At 32.5% G+C, this 18,240-nt stretch overlaps 1 protein-coding gene across 2 annotated transcripts in view; it reads right to left on the bottom strand.

Moving 5' to 3' along the window:
- Positions 1-18,240, bottom strand: part of Cc2d2a (Coiled-coil and C2 domain containing 2A) — an 88,585-nt gene that overhangs the window by 10,907 nt on the left and 59,438 nt on the right. The window contains exons 13-15 of one of the 2 annotated variants that reach the window (XM_081992602.1): positions 13,828-13,972; positions 3,950-4,046; positions 1,172-1,323 (exon numbers count right to left, since the gene is read on the bottom strand). In XM_081992602.1, coding sequence (XP_081848728.1) covers positions 1,172-1,323; positions 3,950-4,046; positions 13,828-13,972 — 394 coding nt within the window. The remainder of the gene's footprint in view (positions 1-1,171; positions 1,324-3,949; positions 4,047-13,827; positions 13,973-18,240) is intronic. The other variant, XM_081992603.1, reaches the window with a different exon arrangement.

The raw sequence follows: 18,240 nt of genomic DNA, 5'->3' as shown, positions 1-18,240 counted from the left end.
GGTTATTGGATAGAAAATTAAATGAGGATTCCAAAAATGTGCTTAAAACTGTCATTTTCTTATTCCAAGTGGGTTTGACAGGCGATTTTGTCCCTGACTGTTCTTGAATACTGTCTTTTTGGCAGTTCATATTTTTTTACACCACTTTTCTCCCTGATTGTACTTGATTTTTTAATGTTTTTTTAATGTCATTAGATAGGAAATTTAATGAGGATTCCAAAAATGTGGTTAAAACCGTTATTTTCGTACTCCAAGTGGGTTTTACAAGCGATTTTGACCCTGAAAGTCCTGGAAAACTGTCTTTTTGGCAGTTCAACTTTTTACACCACTTTTCTCCCTGACTGTACTTGATTTTTTAATGTTTTTTTATGTCGTTAGATGGGAAATTTAATGAAAATTCCAAAAATGTGCTTAAAACAGTCATTTTCGTACTCCAAGTGGGTTTTACAAGCGATTTTAACCCTGACTGTTCTTGAAAACTGTCATTTTGGCAGTTCAACTTTTCCCACCACTTTTCTCCCTGACTGTACTTGATTTTTTAATGTTTTTTTAATGTCATTAGATAGGAAATTTAATAGGGATTTCAGAAATGTGCTTAAAACAGTCATTTTCTTACTCCAAGTGATTCATGTGATTGTCTATCAAATTTATCCTGTAAAACCACGTGATGATGACGATGATTTGTCTAGAATTTGCAAGAACTACAATTTAACACAGTTTTCTTCCAATTTTCTAAACGAGACGTGTTTTAAGATTTATGACAGTTATTTTGACAATTATCACGTGATCTCCTAGCTTAATAGTGTTTTAAAATCACGTGACAATTGTCACTAACGTCAAAACTGTCAAACTGTGCTCAAAAGTTGCAAAAATCACGTTTTAGAAAAGTTGTCTTGCAGTAATTTGATATAAAACGTGTTTCTGAGTTTTATGACAGTTGTCACGTGACTGTCTAGCTAAATTATGCTAAAAAACCACGTGATATCTGTCACTAATGTCAAAACTATCAAAATTTGCCTAGAATTTACAAGAATTCCAGCTAACACAGTTTTCTTGCAATTTTTGCAAAGAGACGTGTGTTTTAAGATCTACGCCAGTTATTTTGACAATTATCACGTGATTCCCAAACTAAATAGACTTGGCAACACCGTTTCTTACCACCGATACTTACATTGTCCGCCCCGACCACACTGAACACCCTCAGCAAGGGACAGAACGGATCGTTCAAATCGTAAATTCGATTGTAGTTTACGTCCAAAAGACGACAAACTGACTGGTCCATCAGGAGCACGTGACTCGTGAATCCATTGGGGATACCATAACCTTAAATTTAAACTCCAATCACCTCTTTGAACGCGTATACAGTCTGTTCAGTGACTTTGGACTGTTTGCGTCACAATCACCAACCAAAACCATCAAAGTAGGTGATTAAATGTGATATTTTGTTTGTGATTTGCCAAAAAAATCTAAGGAACTTTCAAAATGCTCTATTTTCGTTCGGGTTTGAGGGATTTTGTTTATTTTTGGGGTGGTGGGTTAAAATGGAAGGGGGAAGAGACCTTGCTACTTCCGACCGCCCCCGGGGGCGGCGGAGGGGCGGCAAAATTACTAATTGTAACTTTTTCCAATTTTTATTGGAGAATCGTGGGAACGGTGCTCTCAGGAAGCTAAATGCAAAATTTCAAATTTTTCCCGCTAAAACTACCGCGACGCGGTGCAAAAAACCACTTTTGCCTTGGGTACAGTTTTTCTGCCATATCTCCGGAACGGTTAGAGATATCGACTTGAAATTGAGACTGTAGATAGACCATTACTAGACATAAAATTGACTTTCTATGAGTTTTTCCCGTAAAACGAACAGTTTGGCTGGGAAAATTAAAAAACCCAAAAACCCGGCTCGAAGGACCATAAGATTGTTCAGGACACGGTCACGGTCAATCGTTAATAACTCCGTTATTTCAAACTTTTACAAACAAAATGTAATTAAGGAATTTGTAGCGGACAGTCAGGTCTGTCAAATGACGTTCGAATGACTAAGTTAAGTTCACCGGTAACGCCGCTAGAGGGCGCCAAAGTTACTCCCAGCAATATCTCCAGAACGGTTAGAGATAACAAGTTAAAATTATCAGGTTAGGTAGGTCTTGTCTTTTACCTTTTATGAGTAGGCAAATGGAAGAAGACAGTCAGAAGACTCCGTCTCGTGCCACAATATGTAGTCTTCCCGAATTCTGCAACCCGCACCGAAAAAATACAAAAAATTTGATTTTTTTCGGTTATTTCTGAAATGGTGCCACTTTTGGCAAAACAAACCTAAAAATCGTGTTTTTGAGACCGAAATTAACCAAAATGACCACTTTGACAGGTTGAAATCCAATATGGCGGCTGTCGGTATAGTAGGTCAGGAAAACCAGCCATTTTAAGCACAAATTCGGTGCACTTTAGCAGAAAATCGCCAATAACTCGCTAATTGGAAACATTCTGGATAAATATGTCATATGACAAAACAAAGCAAATAAATATGGCTATCACGTGACGTTGAGCGGGCCGCGCTAAGTTGGACCGTTTGGCCGCTAGAGGGTGTTAAAGTTGAGCTAAAATTTTAAAACATTTTTGCAAATATCTCGAAAACTGCTTAAGTTAGAGACTTGAAATTTTTACCATGAGTGTATCAAACTAGAGCGCAAATTTTCTCTTCTATACACTTTTTTCGAAAAACCTACCGTTTGTCCTTGAAAAAATAAAAACCGTTTTCTTGACAGTTTTCAAAGGGTCCCCCCCACCAAATTTTGAAAAAAAATTTTGAATTTTGAATTTTTATTTTGACTGCCCTAATATCTTTGTAATAACGGTTCAAATCAAACGTAAAGTGTCATTTGTCAAAAAAGTCATTTTTAAGGGTGCCACGCCCTAAAATCTGTCAAAATTATACAAAAAATGTCATACTTTTAGGTTATTTCCGAAACGATGCCACTTTTGGCAAAACAGACACAAAATTTGTATTTTCCAGACCGAAATTAACCAGAATTACTTCTGGCACTTTTAAGAAGGTTCTCAGTAGCATTTAGAGGTCTATGGAACTTTCTTTTAAAAGGGTCCTTAAACTTTAGACGCCCTCTAGCGGCGTTACGCCCTAAGAGATTGTGACGTGTAATACCATTTTTGGAAAGGTCACATTTTGAGCTATCCTCCAGTTTTTTGCTCCACCCTGTATCTTGTCAAATAACCGAGTTGCAAGCGGTTAAAGTAAAGGGTGTCCTAAAGCTTTTGAACAGGTCAGGGGGAAATGTTACTTAAACTTTGACGCCCCCTAGCGGTGTTATGCCTCAACCGATTTTGACGTGTAATACCATTTTTAAAAAGCTTTCATTCCGAGCTATTCAATGGTTTTTCGCTTCACTCTGTATCTTGTCAAATAACCGAGTTATATACGGTTGAAGCGAAAAGTGGCCCAACTTTTCTGGGGAGGGGCCTTAATAATTTGGCCTTTATTTACGCGAGAACGGTTAGTCCTACAGAAAAACGGTAAAAATGGTAAAAGTTGCCTTATGGGGAGTTTTACCAGCGCTGAAAATTTTACTAAAATACCTTTAACCGTTTTCAAGAAAATGACAAAAATGGTAATTAGTAAGGCAAACGGTTAAAGACAGCCAGAAAACTCCGTCTCGTGCCACAGTATGTAGTCGTCCCGAATTCCGCACCGGGTAAGTAAATTTAAAACAATTCTGGAAAGATTTAAGACACTTGTAGAGGACTCTGGTACTTTTAAGAAGGTTTTGAGTAGCATTTAAAAATCTCTGAAAATAGGCCTTAACAAGTCTTAATATAAGGATTTTGTTTAATGTTTTACTATACTTGAACCGCCTTTTTGGACTCCTTCCTCCAATGAAACGAGATAAAGTATCCAACAAGTCACTGAACAGAAAATTTACCTTTTTCGTGTGAGGAATACCTAATATGAGGTAAGCTTCCAGTTTTAGCGCCAACAGAAAACAGACGAGAGTGATGCAGTGATCCACGACCGAACCAATGCAGAAGTCAATCAATTGCTGTGTAAAAATGACAGTTTTTTAGTGTATCAGGGAGAAGGAAACCCTTGCAAAACTAATGCTCCCAACAAACACAACAAATAGGATTTTTCTAAAAAAAAAAAATAAGGAAAAACATATTCTTAGGCCTGGTTTACCCAATTTTTCTATCAGAAACTGCAGATTTGCCGTAAGAGCGACCGTACGGCCAAACCGTACGGCAGATTGCGCCGTAAACTTCAACTTTTAGACAGACGCTCGACTAAAGTGTCGTTTTATACTAAATTGGCGACAGGGAATCGAATGGTAATGTTCATTTTCACGTATCTCTTTGAAAAGTTTTGTTACACCCTGATTGTAGCCTGGGTAAGAGATACCCGGAAACGGAGAACGGGAATGGATTCCCCTTCCCCAAATTAGTCAAAAACCACTCGATTTTCTATAGTTTCATTCGGATTATTGCTTCTGGACTCTTGGACCATTTGCACGACAATTTGTATATGGTCCTGTAAATTGATACGCAGCAATACTTATTCCATCCATGCAGATGGCCCAAAATCAATTCCTGAACGGTTCAAAATCATGAACCCGAACAAAGCTACAAATTAAGACGATTTTGACGTTAGTGACAATTGTCACGTGACTTTAGAACACTATTTAGCTTGGGAATCACGGGACAATTGTCAAAATAACTGTCATAAACCTCAGAATCGCGTTTTATATCAAATACTGCAAGAAAGCTTTTCAAGAACCTGATTTTTACAACTTTTGAGCACAGTTTGACAGGTTTGACGTTAGTGACAATTGTCACGTGATTTTAGAACACTATTTAGCTAAAGAATCACGTGACAATTGTCAAAATGACTGTCACAAATCTTAAAACCCGTCTTGTTTCGAAAATTGCAAGAAAACTGTGTTAAACTCGAATTCTTGCAAATTTTAGGCAAAGTTTGATAGTTTTGACATTAGTGACAGTTGTCACGTGATTTTAGAACACTATTTAGCAAAAGGATTACGTGACAATTATCAAAATAACTGTCATAAACCTCAGAAATACGTTTTACATCAAATACTGAAAGAAAGCTTTTCTAAAACCGGATTTTTGCAACTTTAGAGCACAGTTTGACAGTTTTGACGTTAGTGACAATTGTCACGTGATTTTAGAACAAAATTTAGCTAGAAAATCACGTGACAATTGTCAAAATAACTGTCATAAACCTCAGAAACACGTTTTATATCAAATACTGCAAGAAAGCTTTCCTAAAACCTGATTTTTGCAATTTTGAGCACATTTTGACAGTTTTGACGTTAATGACAATTGTCACGTGATTTTAAAACACTATTTAGCTAAAGAATCATGTGACAATTGTCAAAATAACTGTCATAAACCTCAGAAACGCGTCTTGTTTCGAAAACTGTCAGAAAGCTTTTCTAAAACCTGATTTTTGCAACTTTTGAGCACCGTTTGACAGTTTTGACGTTAGTGACACTTGTCACGTGATTTTAGAACACTATTCAGCTAGAAAGTCACGTGACAATTGTCAAAATAACTGTCAAAAATCTTAAAACACGTCTCGTTTCGAAAATTGCAAGAAAAACTGTGTTAAACTCGAATTCTTGCAAATTTTAGGCAAATGTTGATATTTTTGACATTAGTGACAAATATCACTTGGTTTTACAGGAAAATTTAGCTAGACAGTCACGTGACAGTTGTCAAAATAACTGTCATAAAACTCAGAAACACGTCTTGTTTCCAAAACTGTCAGAAAGCTTTTCTAAAACCTGATTTTTGCAACATTTGAGCACAGTTTGACAGTTTTGACGTTAGTGGCAATTGTCACGTGGTTTTAGAACACTATTTAGATAAAGAATCACGTGACAATTGTCAAAATAACTGTCATAATCTCAGAAACGCGTTTTATATCAAATACTGCAAGAAAGCTTTCCTAAAACCTGATTATTGCAACTTTAGAGCACAGTTTGACAGTTTTGACGTTAGTGACAGTTGTCACGTGATTTTAGAACACTATTTAGCTAAAATATCACGTGACAATTGTCAAAATAACTGTCATAAAACTCAGAAACACGTCTTGTTTCGAAAACTGTCAGAAAGCTTTTCTAAAACCTGATTTTTGCAATTTTTGAGCACAGTTTGACAGTTTTGACGTTAGTGACAATTGTCACGTGATTTTAGAACACTATTTAGCTAAAGGATCACGTGACAATTGTCAAAATAACTGTCACAAATCTTGAAACACGTCTCGTTTCGAAAATTGCAAAAAAAACTGTGTTAAACTCGAATTCTTGCAAATTTTAGGCAAATTTTGATAGTTTTGACATTAGCGACAGATATCACGTGGTTTTTTAGTATAATTTAGCTAGACAGTCACGTGACAATTGTCAAAATAACTGTCATAAACCTCATAAACGCGTTTTATATCAAATACTGCAAGAAAGCTTTTCTAAAACCTAATTTTTGCAACTTTGAGAACATTTTGACAGTTTTGACGTTAGTGACAATTTTCACGTGATTTTAGAACACTATTTAGCTAAAGGATCACGTGACAATTGTCAAAATAACTGTCACAAATCCTAAAACACGTCTTCTTTCGAAAACTGTAAGAAAGCTTTTCTAAAACCTGATTTTTGCAACTTTTGAGCACAGTTTGACAGTTTTGACGTTAGTGACAATTGTCACGTGATTTTAGAACACTATTTAGCTAAAGGATCACGTGACAATTGTCAAAATAACTGTCATAAAACTCAGAAACACGTCTTGTTTCGAAAACTGCCAGAAAGCTTTTCTAAAACCTGATTTTTGCAACTTTTGAGCACAGTTTGACAGTTTTGACGTTAGTGACAATTGTCACGTGATTTTAGAACACTATTTAGCTAAAGGATCACGTGACAATTGTCAAAATAACTGTCATAAAACTCAGAAACACGTCTTGTTTCGAAAACTGCCAGAAAGCTTTTTTAAAACCTGATTTTTGCAATTTTTGAGCACAGTTTGACAGTTATGACGGTAGTGACAATTGTCACGTGATTTTATACCACTATTTAGCTAAAGGATCACGTGACAATTGTCAAAATAACTGTCACAATTCCTAAAACACGTCTTCTTTCGAAAACTGTAAGAAAGCTTTTCTAAAACCTGATTTCTGCAACTTTTGAGCACAGTTTGACAGTTTTGACGTTAGTGACACTTGTCACGTGATTTTAGAACACTATTTAGCTAAAATATCACGTGACAATAGTCAAAATAACTGTCATAAACCTCAGAAACGCGTTTTATATCAAATACTGCAAGAAAGCTTTTCTAAAACTGGATTTTTGCAATTTTGAGCACAGTTTGACAGTTTTGACGTTAGTGACAATTGTCACGGGATTTTTGAACACTATTTAGCTAAAGGATCACGTGACAATTGTCAATATAAATGCCACAAATCTAAAACACAAGTCTCGTTTCGAAAATTGCAAGAAAACTGTTTTAAACTCGAATTCTTACAAATTCAAGGCAAATGTTGCTGGTTTTGACATTAGTGACAAATATCACGTGGTTTTACTGAATAATTTATCTAGACAGTCACGTGACAATTGTCAAAATAACTGTCATAATCTCAGAAACACGTCTTATATCAAATAATGCAAGATAGCTTTTCTAAAACCTGATTTTTGCAACTTTTCAGCGCAGTTTGACTATTTTGACGTTAGTGACAATTGTCACGTGATTTTAGAACACTATTTAGCTAAAGGATCACGTGACAATTGTCAAAATAACTGTCACAAATCCTAAAACACGTCTTTTTTCGAAAACTGTTAGAAAGCTTTTCTAAAACCTGATTTTTGCAACTTTTGAGCACATTTTGACAGTTTTGACGTTAGTGACAACTGTCAGGTTATTTTAGACCACTATTTAGCTAGAAAATCACGTGACAATTGTCAAAATAACTGTCACAAATCCTAAAACACGTCTTGTTTCGAAAACTGTAAGAAAGCTTTTCTAAAACCTGATTTTTGCAACTTTTGAGCACATTTTGACAGTTTTGACGTTAGTGACAACTGTCAGGTTATTTTAGACCACTATTTAGCTAGAAAATCACGTGACAATTGTCAAAATAACTGTCACAAATCCTAAAACACGTCTTGTTTCGAAAACTGTAAGAAAGCTTTTCTAAAACCTGATTTTTGCAACTTTTGAGCACATTTTGACAGTTTTGACGTTAGTGACAACTGTCAGGTTATTTTAGACCACTATTTAGCTAAAGAATCACGTGACAATTGTCAAAAAAACTGTCATAAACCTCAGAAACGCGTTTTATATCAAATACTGCAAGAAAGCTTTTCTAAAACCAGATTTTTGCAACTTTTGAGCACACTTTGACAGTTTTGACGTTAGTGGCAATTGTCACGTGATTTTAGACCACTATTTAGCTAGAAAATCACGTGACAATTGTCAAAATAACTGTCATAAACCTCAGAAACGCGTTTTATATCAAATACTGCAAGAAAGCTTTTCTAAAACCAGATTTTTCGAACTTTTGAGCACAGTTAGACAGTTTTGACGTTAGTGACACATGTCATGTGATTTTAGAACACTATTTAGCTAAAAGATCACGTGACAATTGTCAAAATAACTCTCACAAATCTAAAAACACGTCTTGTTTCGAAAATTGCAAGAAAACTGTGTTTAACTCGAATTTTTGCAAATTTTAGGCAAAGTTTGATAGTTTTGACATTAGCAACAGATATCACGTGATTTTTTAGTATAATTTAACTAGACAGTCACGTGACAATTGTCAAAATAACTGTCATAAACCTCAGAAACGCGTTTTATATCAAATACTGCAAGAAAACTTTTCTTAAACCTGATTTCTGCAACTTTAGAGCACAATTTGACAGTTTTGACGTTAGTGACAATTGTCACGTGATTTTAGAACACTATTTAGCTAAAAGATCACGTGACAATTGTCAAAATAACTGTCACAAATCTAAAAACACGTCTCGTTTCGAAAATTGCAAGAAAACTGTGTTTAACTCGAATTGTTGCAAATTTTAGGCAAAGTTTGATATTTTTGACATTAGTGACAAATATCACTTGGTTTTACAGGAAAATTTAGCTAGACAGTCACGTGACAATTGTCAAAATAACTGTCATCAACCTCAGAAACGCGTTTTATATCAAATACTGCAAGAGAGCTTTTCTAAAACCTGATTTTTGCAACTTTTGAGCACAGTTTGACAGTTTTGACGTTAGTGACAATTGTCACGTGATTTTAGAACACTATTTAGCTAAAGAATCACGTGACAATTGTCAAAATAACTGTCGCAAATCCTAAAACACGTCTTCTTTCGCAAATTGTAAGAAAGCTTTACTAAAACCTGATTTTTGCAACTTTTGAGCACATTTTGACAGTTTTGACGTTAGTGACAACTGTCACGTGATTTTAGACCACTATTTAGCTAAAGAATCACGTGACAATTGTCAAAATAACTGTCATAAACCTCGAAAACGCGTTTTATATCAAATACTGCAAGAAAGCTTTTCTAAAACCTGATTTCTGCAACTTTTGAGCACAGTTTGACAGTTTTGACGGTAGTGACAATTGTCACGTGATTTTAGACCACTATTTAGCTAGAAAATCACGTGACAATTGTCAAAATAACTGTCATCAAAATCAGAAACGGGTTTTATATCAAATACTGCAAGAAAGATTTTCTAAAACCTGATTTTTGCAACTTCCGAGCACAGTTTGACAGTTTTGACGTTAGTGACAATTGTCACATGCTTTTAGAATACTATTTAGCTAAAGAATCACGTGACAATTGTCAAAATAACTGTCACAATCTCAGAAACACGTCTTATATCAAATAATGCAAGATAGCTTTTCTAAAACCTGATTTTTGCAACTTTTGAGCACAGTTTGACAGTTTTGATATTAGTGACAATTGTCACGTGATTTTAGAATACTATTTAGCTAAAGGATCACGTGACAATTGTCAAAATATCTGTCATAAACTTCAGAAACGCGTTTTATATCAAATACTGCAAGAGAGCTTTCCTTAAACCTGATTTCTGCAACTTTTGAGCACAGTTTGACAGTTTTGACGTCAGTGACACTTGTCACGTGATTTTAGAAAGCTATTTAGCTAAACAATCACGTGACAATTGTCAAAATAACTGTCACAACTCTAAAAACTTGTCTCGTTTCGAAAATTGCAAAAAAAAACTGTGTTAAACTCGAATTCTTGCAAATTCAAGGCAAATCTTGTTAGTTTTGACATTAGTGACAAATATCACGTGATTTTACAGGAAAATTTAAAAAACACTCAAAAATTTGGTACAGTCAGGAAGAAAAGCGGTGTCAAAGATTGAACTGCCAAAAACACAGTTTGAAAAGACAGTCAGGGACAAAATCGCTTGTCAAACCCACTTGCAGTGAGAAAATGACTGTTTTAAGCACATTTTTGAAATCCTCATTAAATTTCCTATCCAATAACCTCAAAAAACACTCAAAAATGTAGTACAGTCAGGAAGAAAAAAGGTGTCAAACTTTGAACTGCCAAAAACACAGTTTGAAAGGACAGTCAGAGACATAATCGCTTGTCAAACCCACTTGCAGTGAGAAAATGACTGTTTTAAGCACATTTTTGAAATCCTAATTGAATTTCCTATCCAATAACCTCAAAAAACACTCAAAAATTTGGTACAGTCAGGAAGAAAAGCGGTGTCAAAGTTTGAACTGCCAAAAACACAGTTTGAAACTATAGTCAGGGACAAAATCGCCTCTAAAACCCTCTTGAAGTGAGAAAATGACTGTTTTAAACACATTTTTACAATCTCCATTAAATTTCCTATCCAATAACCTCAAAAAACACTCAAAAATTTGGTACAGTCAGGAAGAAAAGCGGTGTCAAAATTTGAACTGCCAGAAACACAGTTTTCAAGGACAGTCAGGGACAAAATCGCTCGTCAAACCCACTTGCAGTGAGAAAATGACTGTTTTAAGCACATTTTTGAAATCCTCATTAAATTTCCTATCCAATAACCTCAAAAAACACTTAAAAATTTGGTACAGTAAGGAAGAAAAGAGGTGTCAAAGTTTGAACTGCCAGAAACACAGTTTGAAAGGACAGTCAGGTACAAAATCGCCTGTAAAACCCACTTGCAGTAAGAAAATTACTGTTTTAAGCACATTTTTGAAATCCTCATTAAATTTCCTATCCAACAAACAATCATAAAAAATTTTTAGATAAAGAAATAAGAATTAATAATAAAAAGAAGTTGGGTGAACCCGACTTCTCTGGAATCGTTTGTTCTGGTTTGCTCTGTCTTTGTCGGAAGCATTAGCGGGCAATGTTGTCACTTAAACTAATAATTATCGATATACAGGGTGGACCATGTGTAATGGGACATATAATCCACAGCATATTCCTAAAAAATAACACTATTTAGCTAAGTCGTCCTATACCGAGTGATAATATTACCAAAGATACAGGGTGTGAAAGTTGAAATTTTGCTTTTAATTTTTTTTTTTATATAAATTACTGAAAATTTTTGTAAAGTGGTTTTGACAGCCGGTAAATGCAACTCTTTCGTTTATTTTGCGGTGGCTGATAGGGGGCGTTACCTGCAACCGTTTCAGCTGCTTAAAACGACTTTTTTCGAAAATTGTTACAATTTTGGCGCCCAACGTGTGTACTTATTTTACAAGAACGGATCACGTGACTGGTAGGGCAGGAAAGAGCGCTCAAAAAGCTTTATTTTGAGTGGTTTGCGCACCCTGTAACTTAAAAAATGGCGGAGTTATTCAATTTTGAAAATTTAAGGGTCCGTTATGAAAGTTCTGGTCAAAGTATATCAAGCAACTGGTTTTTATTAAATATCTCGCAAACGGTTAAAGATACGAAAATTTTGTATGAGAGCTAAATTGTTCGGAATTAAACGTAGAATCTGGTAATGGAAGTTTTGAAGCGCTCTAAAGACCCTAAGGGTTGTTAGGGGCCGACAAACCAACACAACCCCATAATTTGCCACACCCTGTATACATTTCACAAGAACTAATCAAGTGACTATTATGACAGGTAAGAGCAGTCGAAGAGCTTTATTTTGAGTGGTTTGGGCACCCTGTAACTTAAAAAATGGCGGAGTTATTCAATTTTGAAAACTTAAGGGTCCGTTTCAAGTTTTAACTGCCAGAAACACAGTGTGAAAGGACACTTAGGGACAAAATCGCCCTTAAAACCCACTTGCAGTAAGAAAATTACTGTTTTAAGCACATTTTTGGAATCCTCATTAAATTTCCTATCTAATGACGTTAAAAAAACATTACAAAATTCTGTAAAATCAGGGAGAAAAGTAGTGTCAAACTTTTAACTGCCAGAAACACAGTTTGAAAGAACAGTCAGGAACAAAATCGCCTGTGAAACCCACTTTGACTAAGAAAATTACTATTTTAAGCACATTTTTGGAATTCTTATTAAATTTCCTATCTAATGACATAAAAAAACACTACAAAATCATGTAAAATCAGGTAAAAACGTGGTTTCAAACTTTTAACTGCCAGAAACACAGTTTGAAGGGACAATCAGGTAAAAAATCGCCTGTGAAACCCACTTTGACTAAGAAAATTACTGTTTTAAGCACATTTTTGGAATCCTCATTAAATTTCCTATCTAACGACATAAAAAAACATTACAAAATTCTGTAAAGTCAGGAAGAAAAGTGGTGTGACACTTTTAACTGCCTTAAACCCAGTTTAAAAGGACAGTCAGGGACAAAATCGCCTGTAAACCCCACTTGCAGTACGAAAATTACTGTTTTAAGCACATTTTTGGAATCCTTATTAAATTTCCTATCTAATGACATAAAAAAACACTAAAAAATCATGTAAAATCAGGTAGAAACGTGGTCAAACTTTTAACTGCCAGAAACACAGTTTGAATGGACAGTCAGGTACAAAATTGCCTGTAAACCAAACTTGCAGTTAGAAAATGACTGTTTTAAGCACATTTTTGGAATCCCCATTAAATTTCCTATCGAACGACATGAAAAAACATTACAAAATTATTTAAAATCAGGGAAAAAAGTGATGTCAAACTTTTAACTGCCAGAGACACAGTTTGAAAGGACAGTCAGGTAGAAAATCGACTGTAAAACCCACTTGGAGTAAGAAAATTACTATTTTAAGCACATTTTTGGAATCCTCATTAAATTTCCTATCTAATGACGTTAAAAAACATTACAAAATCATGTAAAATCAGGGAGAAAAGTCGTGTTATAATTTAAACTGCCAAAAACCCAGTTTGAAAGGACAGTCAGGTACAAAATCGCCTGTAAAACCCAGTTGTAGTAAGAAAATTACTGTTTGAAGCACATTTTTGGAATCCCCATTAAATTTCCTATCTAATGACATAAAAAACCACTACAAAATTGTGTAAAGTCAGGAAGAAAAGTGGTGTCAAACTTTTAACTGCCAGAAACACAGTTTTCAAGGACAGTCAGGGACAAAATCGCCTGTAAAACCCACTTGCAGTAAGAAAATTACTGTTTTAAGCACATTTTTGGTATCCTCATTAAATTTCCTATCTAATGACATAAAAAAACATTACAAAATCATGTAAAATCAGGGAGAAAAGTGGTGTTTTTCACCTGATTGACGTCATTCTCGATGGGTGAATTTGTACGACTATAAATCGTATCATTTTGATGTCAGGGGAATATGCTGCTCTCTGTCCCATTACTTATGGTTCACCCTGTATACAACAGTGCGAATATTGGAAATAATTTGAAATAACGTACGTCACTGGTCAACCAAACGTTGTTGTAGAATCGCTGCGAATCGGTGAAAGGTATCAGAGAAACGTAACGTAAGCACTGTTCCGGTGATGTAACCTCAAAATCATCGTTGAAATTGAGTTGTGGAGGTCCCAAAGGCTTTAAAAATCTAAAAAACAAAAAAAACAAATCGTCATTTAATGATTAAACCTTCAACTGGCATTCAAAGTTGAACTTTGTCACAGCTTCACCAAATAGTACTGATTTCAGCATTTTAAAGAAATTATTTCAAGCAATTAATTTCAGCATTTTAAAAAGACGATTTCAGCTGTTTGAAGAGAAAATTTGAGCAATTTGATAACATGATTTTAGGATATTAATTTCAGTATTTTTACTCTAATTTCAGCATTGTAAAACGATGATTTTTGCAATTTAAAAATTCTATTTCAGCAATTTAAAGAGACAATTTCAACAATCTGAGAAGACGATTTCAGACAATTAATTTCAGCATTAAAAAAAAAAACGATTTCAGCAGTTTAACGAGACGATTTAAGCAATTTAGACGGACGATTTAAAAAAAAAAATTTCAGCATTTTTACACTAATTTCAGCAATTTGAAGTAATGATTTAAATAAATTAATTTCAGCATTTTAAAGAAATGATTTCAGGCAATTAATTTTAGAATTTTAAAAATACGATTTTAGCAATTTAAAGAGACAATTTGAAGCAATGATTTTACGAAATTAGTTGTAGAATTTTTAAACTATTTTCAGCATTTTTAGAGATGATTTCAGGCAAGTAATTTCATAATTTTAAAAAGACGACTTTAGCAAATTAGAAAAATGATTTCAGCAATTTGAAGCAATAATTTGAAGAAATTAATTTCAGATTTTTTACGCTAATTTTAGCATTTTTAAGAGATGATTTCAGGCAATTAATTTCAGAATTTTAAAAATACGATTTTAGCAATTTAAAGAGACGATTTCAGCAATTTGATGCAATGATTTTACGAAATTAGTTGTAGCATTTTTACACTATCTTCAGCATTTTTCGAGATGATTTCAGACAATTCATTTCATAATTTTACAAAGACGACTTTAGCAAATTATAAAAATGATTTCAGCAATAATTTGATGAAATTAATTTCAGAATTTTTAAAAGACGACTTTAGCCAATTAGAAAAATGATTTCAGCAATTTGAAGCAATAATTTGATGAAATTAATTTCAGAATTTGAAAAAGACGACTTTAACGAATTAGAAAAATGATTTCAGCAATTTGAAGCAATAATTTGATGAAATTAATTTCAGAATTTTAAAAAGACAACTTTAGCAAATTATAAAAATGATTTCAGCAATTTGAAGCAATAATTTATGAAATTAATTTCATAATTTTTAAAAGACGACTTTAGCAAATTAGAAAATTGATTTCAGCAATTTGAAGCAATAATTTGATGAAATTAATTTCATAATTTTAAAAAGACGACATTAGCAAATTACAATAATGATTTCAGCAATTTGAAGCAATAATTTCATGAAATTAATTTCAGAATTTTAAAAAGACGACTTTAGCAAATTAGAAAAATGATTTCAGCAATTTGAAGCATTAATTTGATGATATTAATTTCAGAATTTTAAAAAGACGACTTTAGCAAATTAGAAAAATAATTTCAGCATTTTTACACAAATTTCAGCAATTTGAAGATATGATTTAAATAAACTAATTTCAGCATTTTAAAGAAACGATTTCAGGCAATTAATTTTAGAATTTTAAAAATACGATTTTAGCAATTTAAACAGACGATTTCATCAATTTGAAGCAATAATTTCATGAAATTAATTTCAGAATTTTTAAAGAACAACTTTTGCAAATTAGAAAAATCATTTCAGCAATTTGAAGCAATAATTTGAGGAAATTAATTTCAGAATTTTTACGCTAATTTTAGCATTTTTAAGAGATGGTTTCAGGCAATTAATTTCAGCATTTTAATAAGACGATTTCAGTAATTTAGTAAAACGATTTCAGCAGTTTGAATAAATGATTTCATACAATTCATTTCAGCATTTTAAAAAGACAATTTCAGCAAATTGATTGATTTTAGGATATTAGTTTCAGCATTTTTTACGGTAATTTTAGCATTTTAACAATATGATTTCAGCATATTAAAGAGACGATTTTAGGAAATTAATTTTAACATTTTTACGCTAATTTCAGCATTCCAAAGAGATGATTTCAGGCACTTAAGTGCAGCATTTAAAAAAAAACGATTTTAGCAAATTAGAAAAACGATTTCCGCAAATTTAACGCAATAATTTGATGAAATTAATTTCAGCATTTTTACGCTAATTTTAGCATTTTTAAGAGATGATTTCAGGCAATTAATTTCAGCATTTCAAAAAGATAATTTCAGCAATTTGAAGAGACGATTTCAGGAAATTAGTTTTAGTATTTTAATAAGACGATTTCAGCAATTTGTAGAAATGATTTCAGGCAATTAATTTCAGCATTTTAAGAAGACGATTTTTGCAAAGTAAAAAGACTGTTTCAGCAATTTAAAGAGACGATTCCAGCAATCTGAGGAGACAATTTGAGGCAATAAATTTCAGCATTCTAAAAAGACGATTTCAGCAATTTTAAAAGGTAAATTTAGGAAATTAATTTAGGATTTGTACGCTAATTTCAGCATTTTTAAGAAATGCATTTTAGGTAATTAATTTAAGAATTTTAAAAGAACAATTTTTGTTATTTAATTAGACGATTTTAGCAATTTGAAAAGATGATTTTAGGAAACTAATTTTAGCCTTTTTTCGCTAATTTCAGCTTTTTCAAGAAATGCATTTTAAAAAGACGATTTCAACAATTTACAAAGACGATTTCAGCAATTTGAAGAGATTATTTAAAAAATATTGTTTTTGCATGTTTACGCTAATTTCAGCATTTTTAAGAAATACATTTTAAAAAGAAGATTTTAACAATTTACAAAGACGATTTCAGCAATTTGAAGAGATTATTAAAAAAAATTAATTTTAGCATTTTTAAGAAATACATTTTAAAAAGACGATTTCAGCAATTTGAAGAGATGGTTTTAAAAAATTAATTTTAGCATGTTTACGCTAATTTCAGCATTTTCAAGAAATACATTTTAAAAAAACGATTTTAACAATTTACAGAGACGATTTCAGCAATTTTAAGAGATTATTTAAAAAAAATTATTTTAGCATTTTTACGCTAATTTCAGCATTTTTAAGAAATGCATTTTAAAAAGACGATTTCACCAATTTACTAAGAAGATTTCAGCAATTTAAAGAGATTATTAAAAAAAATTAATTTTAGCATTTTTAAGAAATACATTTTAAAAAGACGATTTCAGCAATTTGAAGAGATGGTTTTAAAAAATTAATTTTAGCATGTTTACGCTAATTTCAGCATTTTCAAGAAATACATTTTAAAAAAACGATTTCAACAATTTACAGAGACGATTTCAGCAATTTTAAGAGATGAATTCGGGCAATTCATCTCAGCATTTTAAAAAGGACGATTTCAGCCAATTTGAAGAGATGATTTTAGGAAACTGATTCCAGTATTTTTACGCTAATTTCAGCATTTTTAAGAAATACATTTTTAAAAGACGATTTTAGCAGTTTAAAGAAATAATTTTAGAAAATTAAATTCAGCATTTTTACGCTAATTTCAGCATTTTTAAGAAATGTATTTAAAAAAGACGATTTCAACAATTTACAGATACGATTTCAGCAATTTGAAGAGATAATTTGAGGAAATTAATTTCAGCATTTTTACGCTAATTTCATCATTTTTAAGAAATGTATTTAAAACAAACGATTTTAACATTTTACTAAGACGATTTCAGCATTTTGAAGAGATGGTTTTAAAAAATTAATTTTAGCATTTTTACACTAACTTCAGCGTTTTTAAGAAATGCATTTTAAAAAGACGATTTTAACAATTTACAAAGACGATTTCAGCAATTTGAAAAGATTATTTAAAAAATTAATTTTAGCATTTTTACGCTAACTTCAGCATTTTTAAGAAATACATTTTAAAAAGACGGTTTCACCAATTTACTAAGACGATTTCAGCAATTTGAAGAAATTATTTAAAAAAAATAATTTTAGCATTTTTACGCTAATTTCAGCATTTTTAAGAAATACATTTTAAAAAGACGATTTCAACAATTTACAAAGACAATTTCAGCAATTTGAAGAGAGTATTTAAAAAAATTAATTTTAGCATTTTTACACTAATTTCAGCATTTTTAAGAAATACATTTTAAAAAGACGATTTCACCAATTTACTAAGACGATTTCAGCAATTTGAAGGGATTATTTAAAAAAATTAATTTTAGCATTTTTACGCTAATTTCAGCATTTTTAAGAAATACATTTTAAAAAGACGATTTCAACAATTTACAAAGACAATT

This window comes from Ips typographus, linkage group LG14 (assembly GCF_016097725.1).
Source record: "Ips typographus isolate SLU linkage group LG14, UJ_Ityp_2.0, whole genome shotgun sequence".
NCBI classification, from domain to species: domain Eukaryota; kingdom Metazoa; phylum Arthropoda; class Insecta; order Coleoptera; family Curculionidae; genus Ips; species Ips typographus.
Note: the sequence above shows the minus strand (reverse complement) of the source record. Positions and strands in the feature narration are given on the sequence as shown.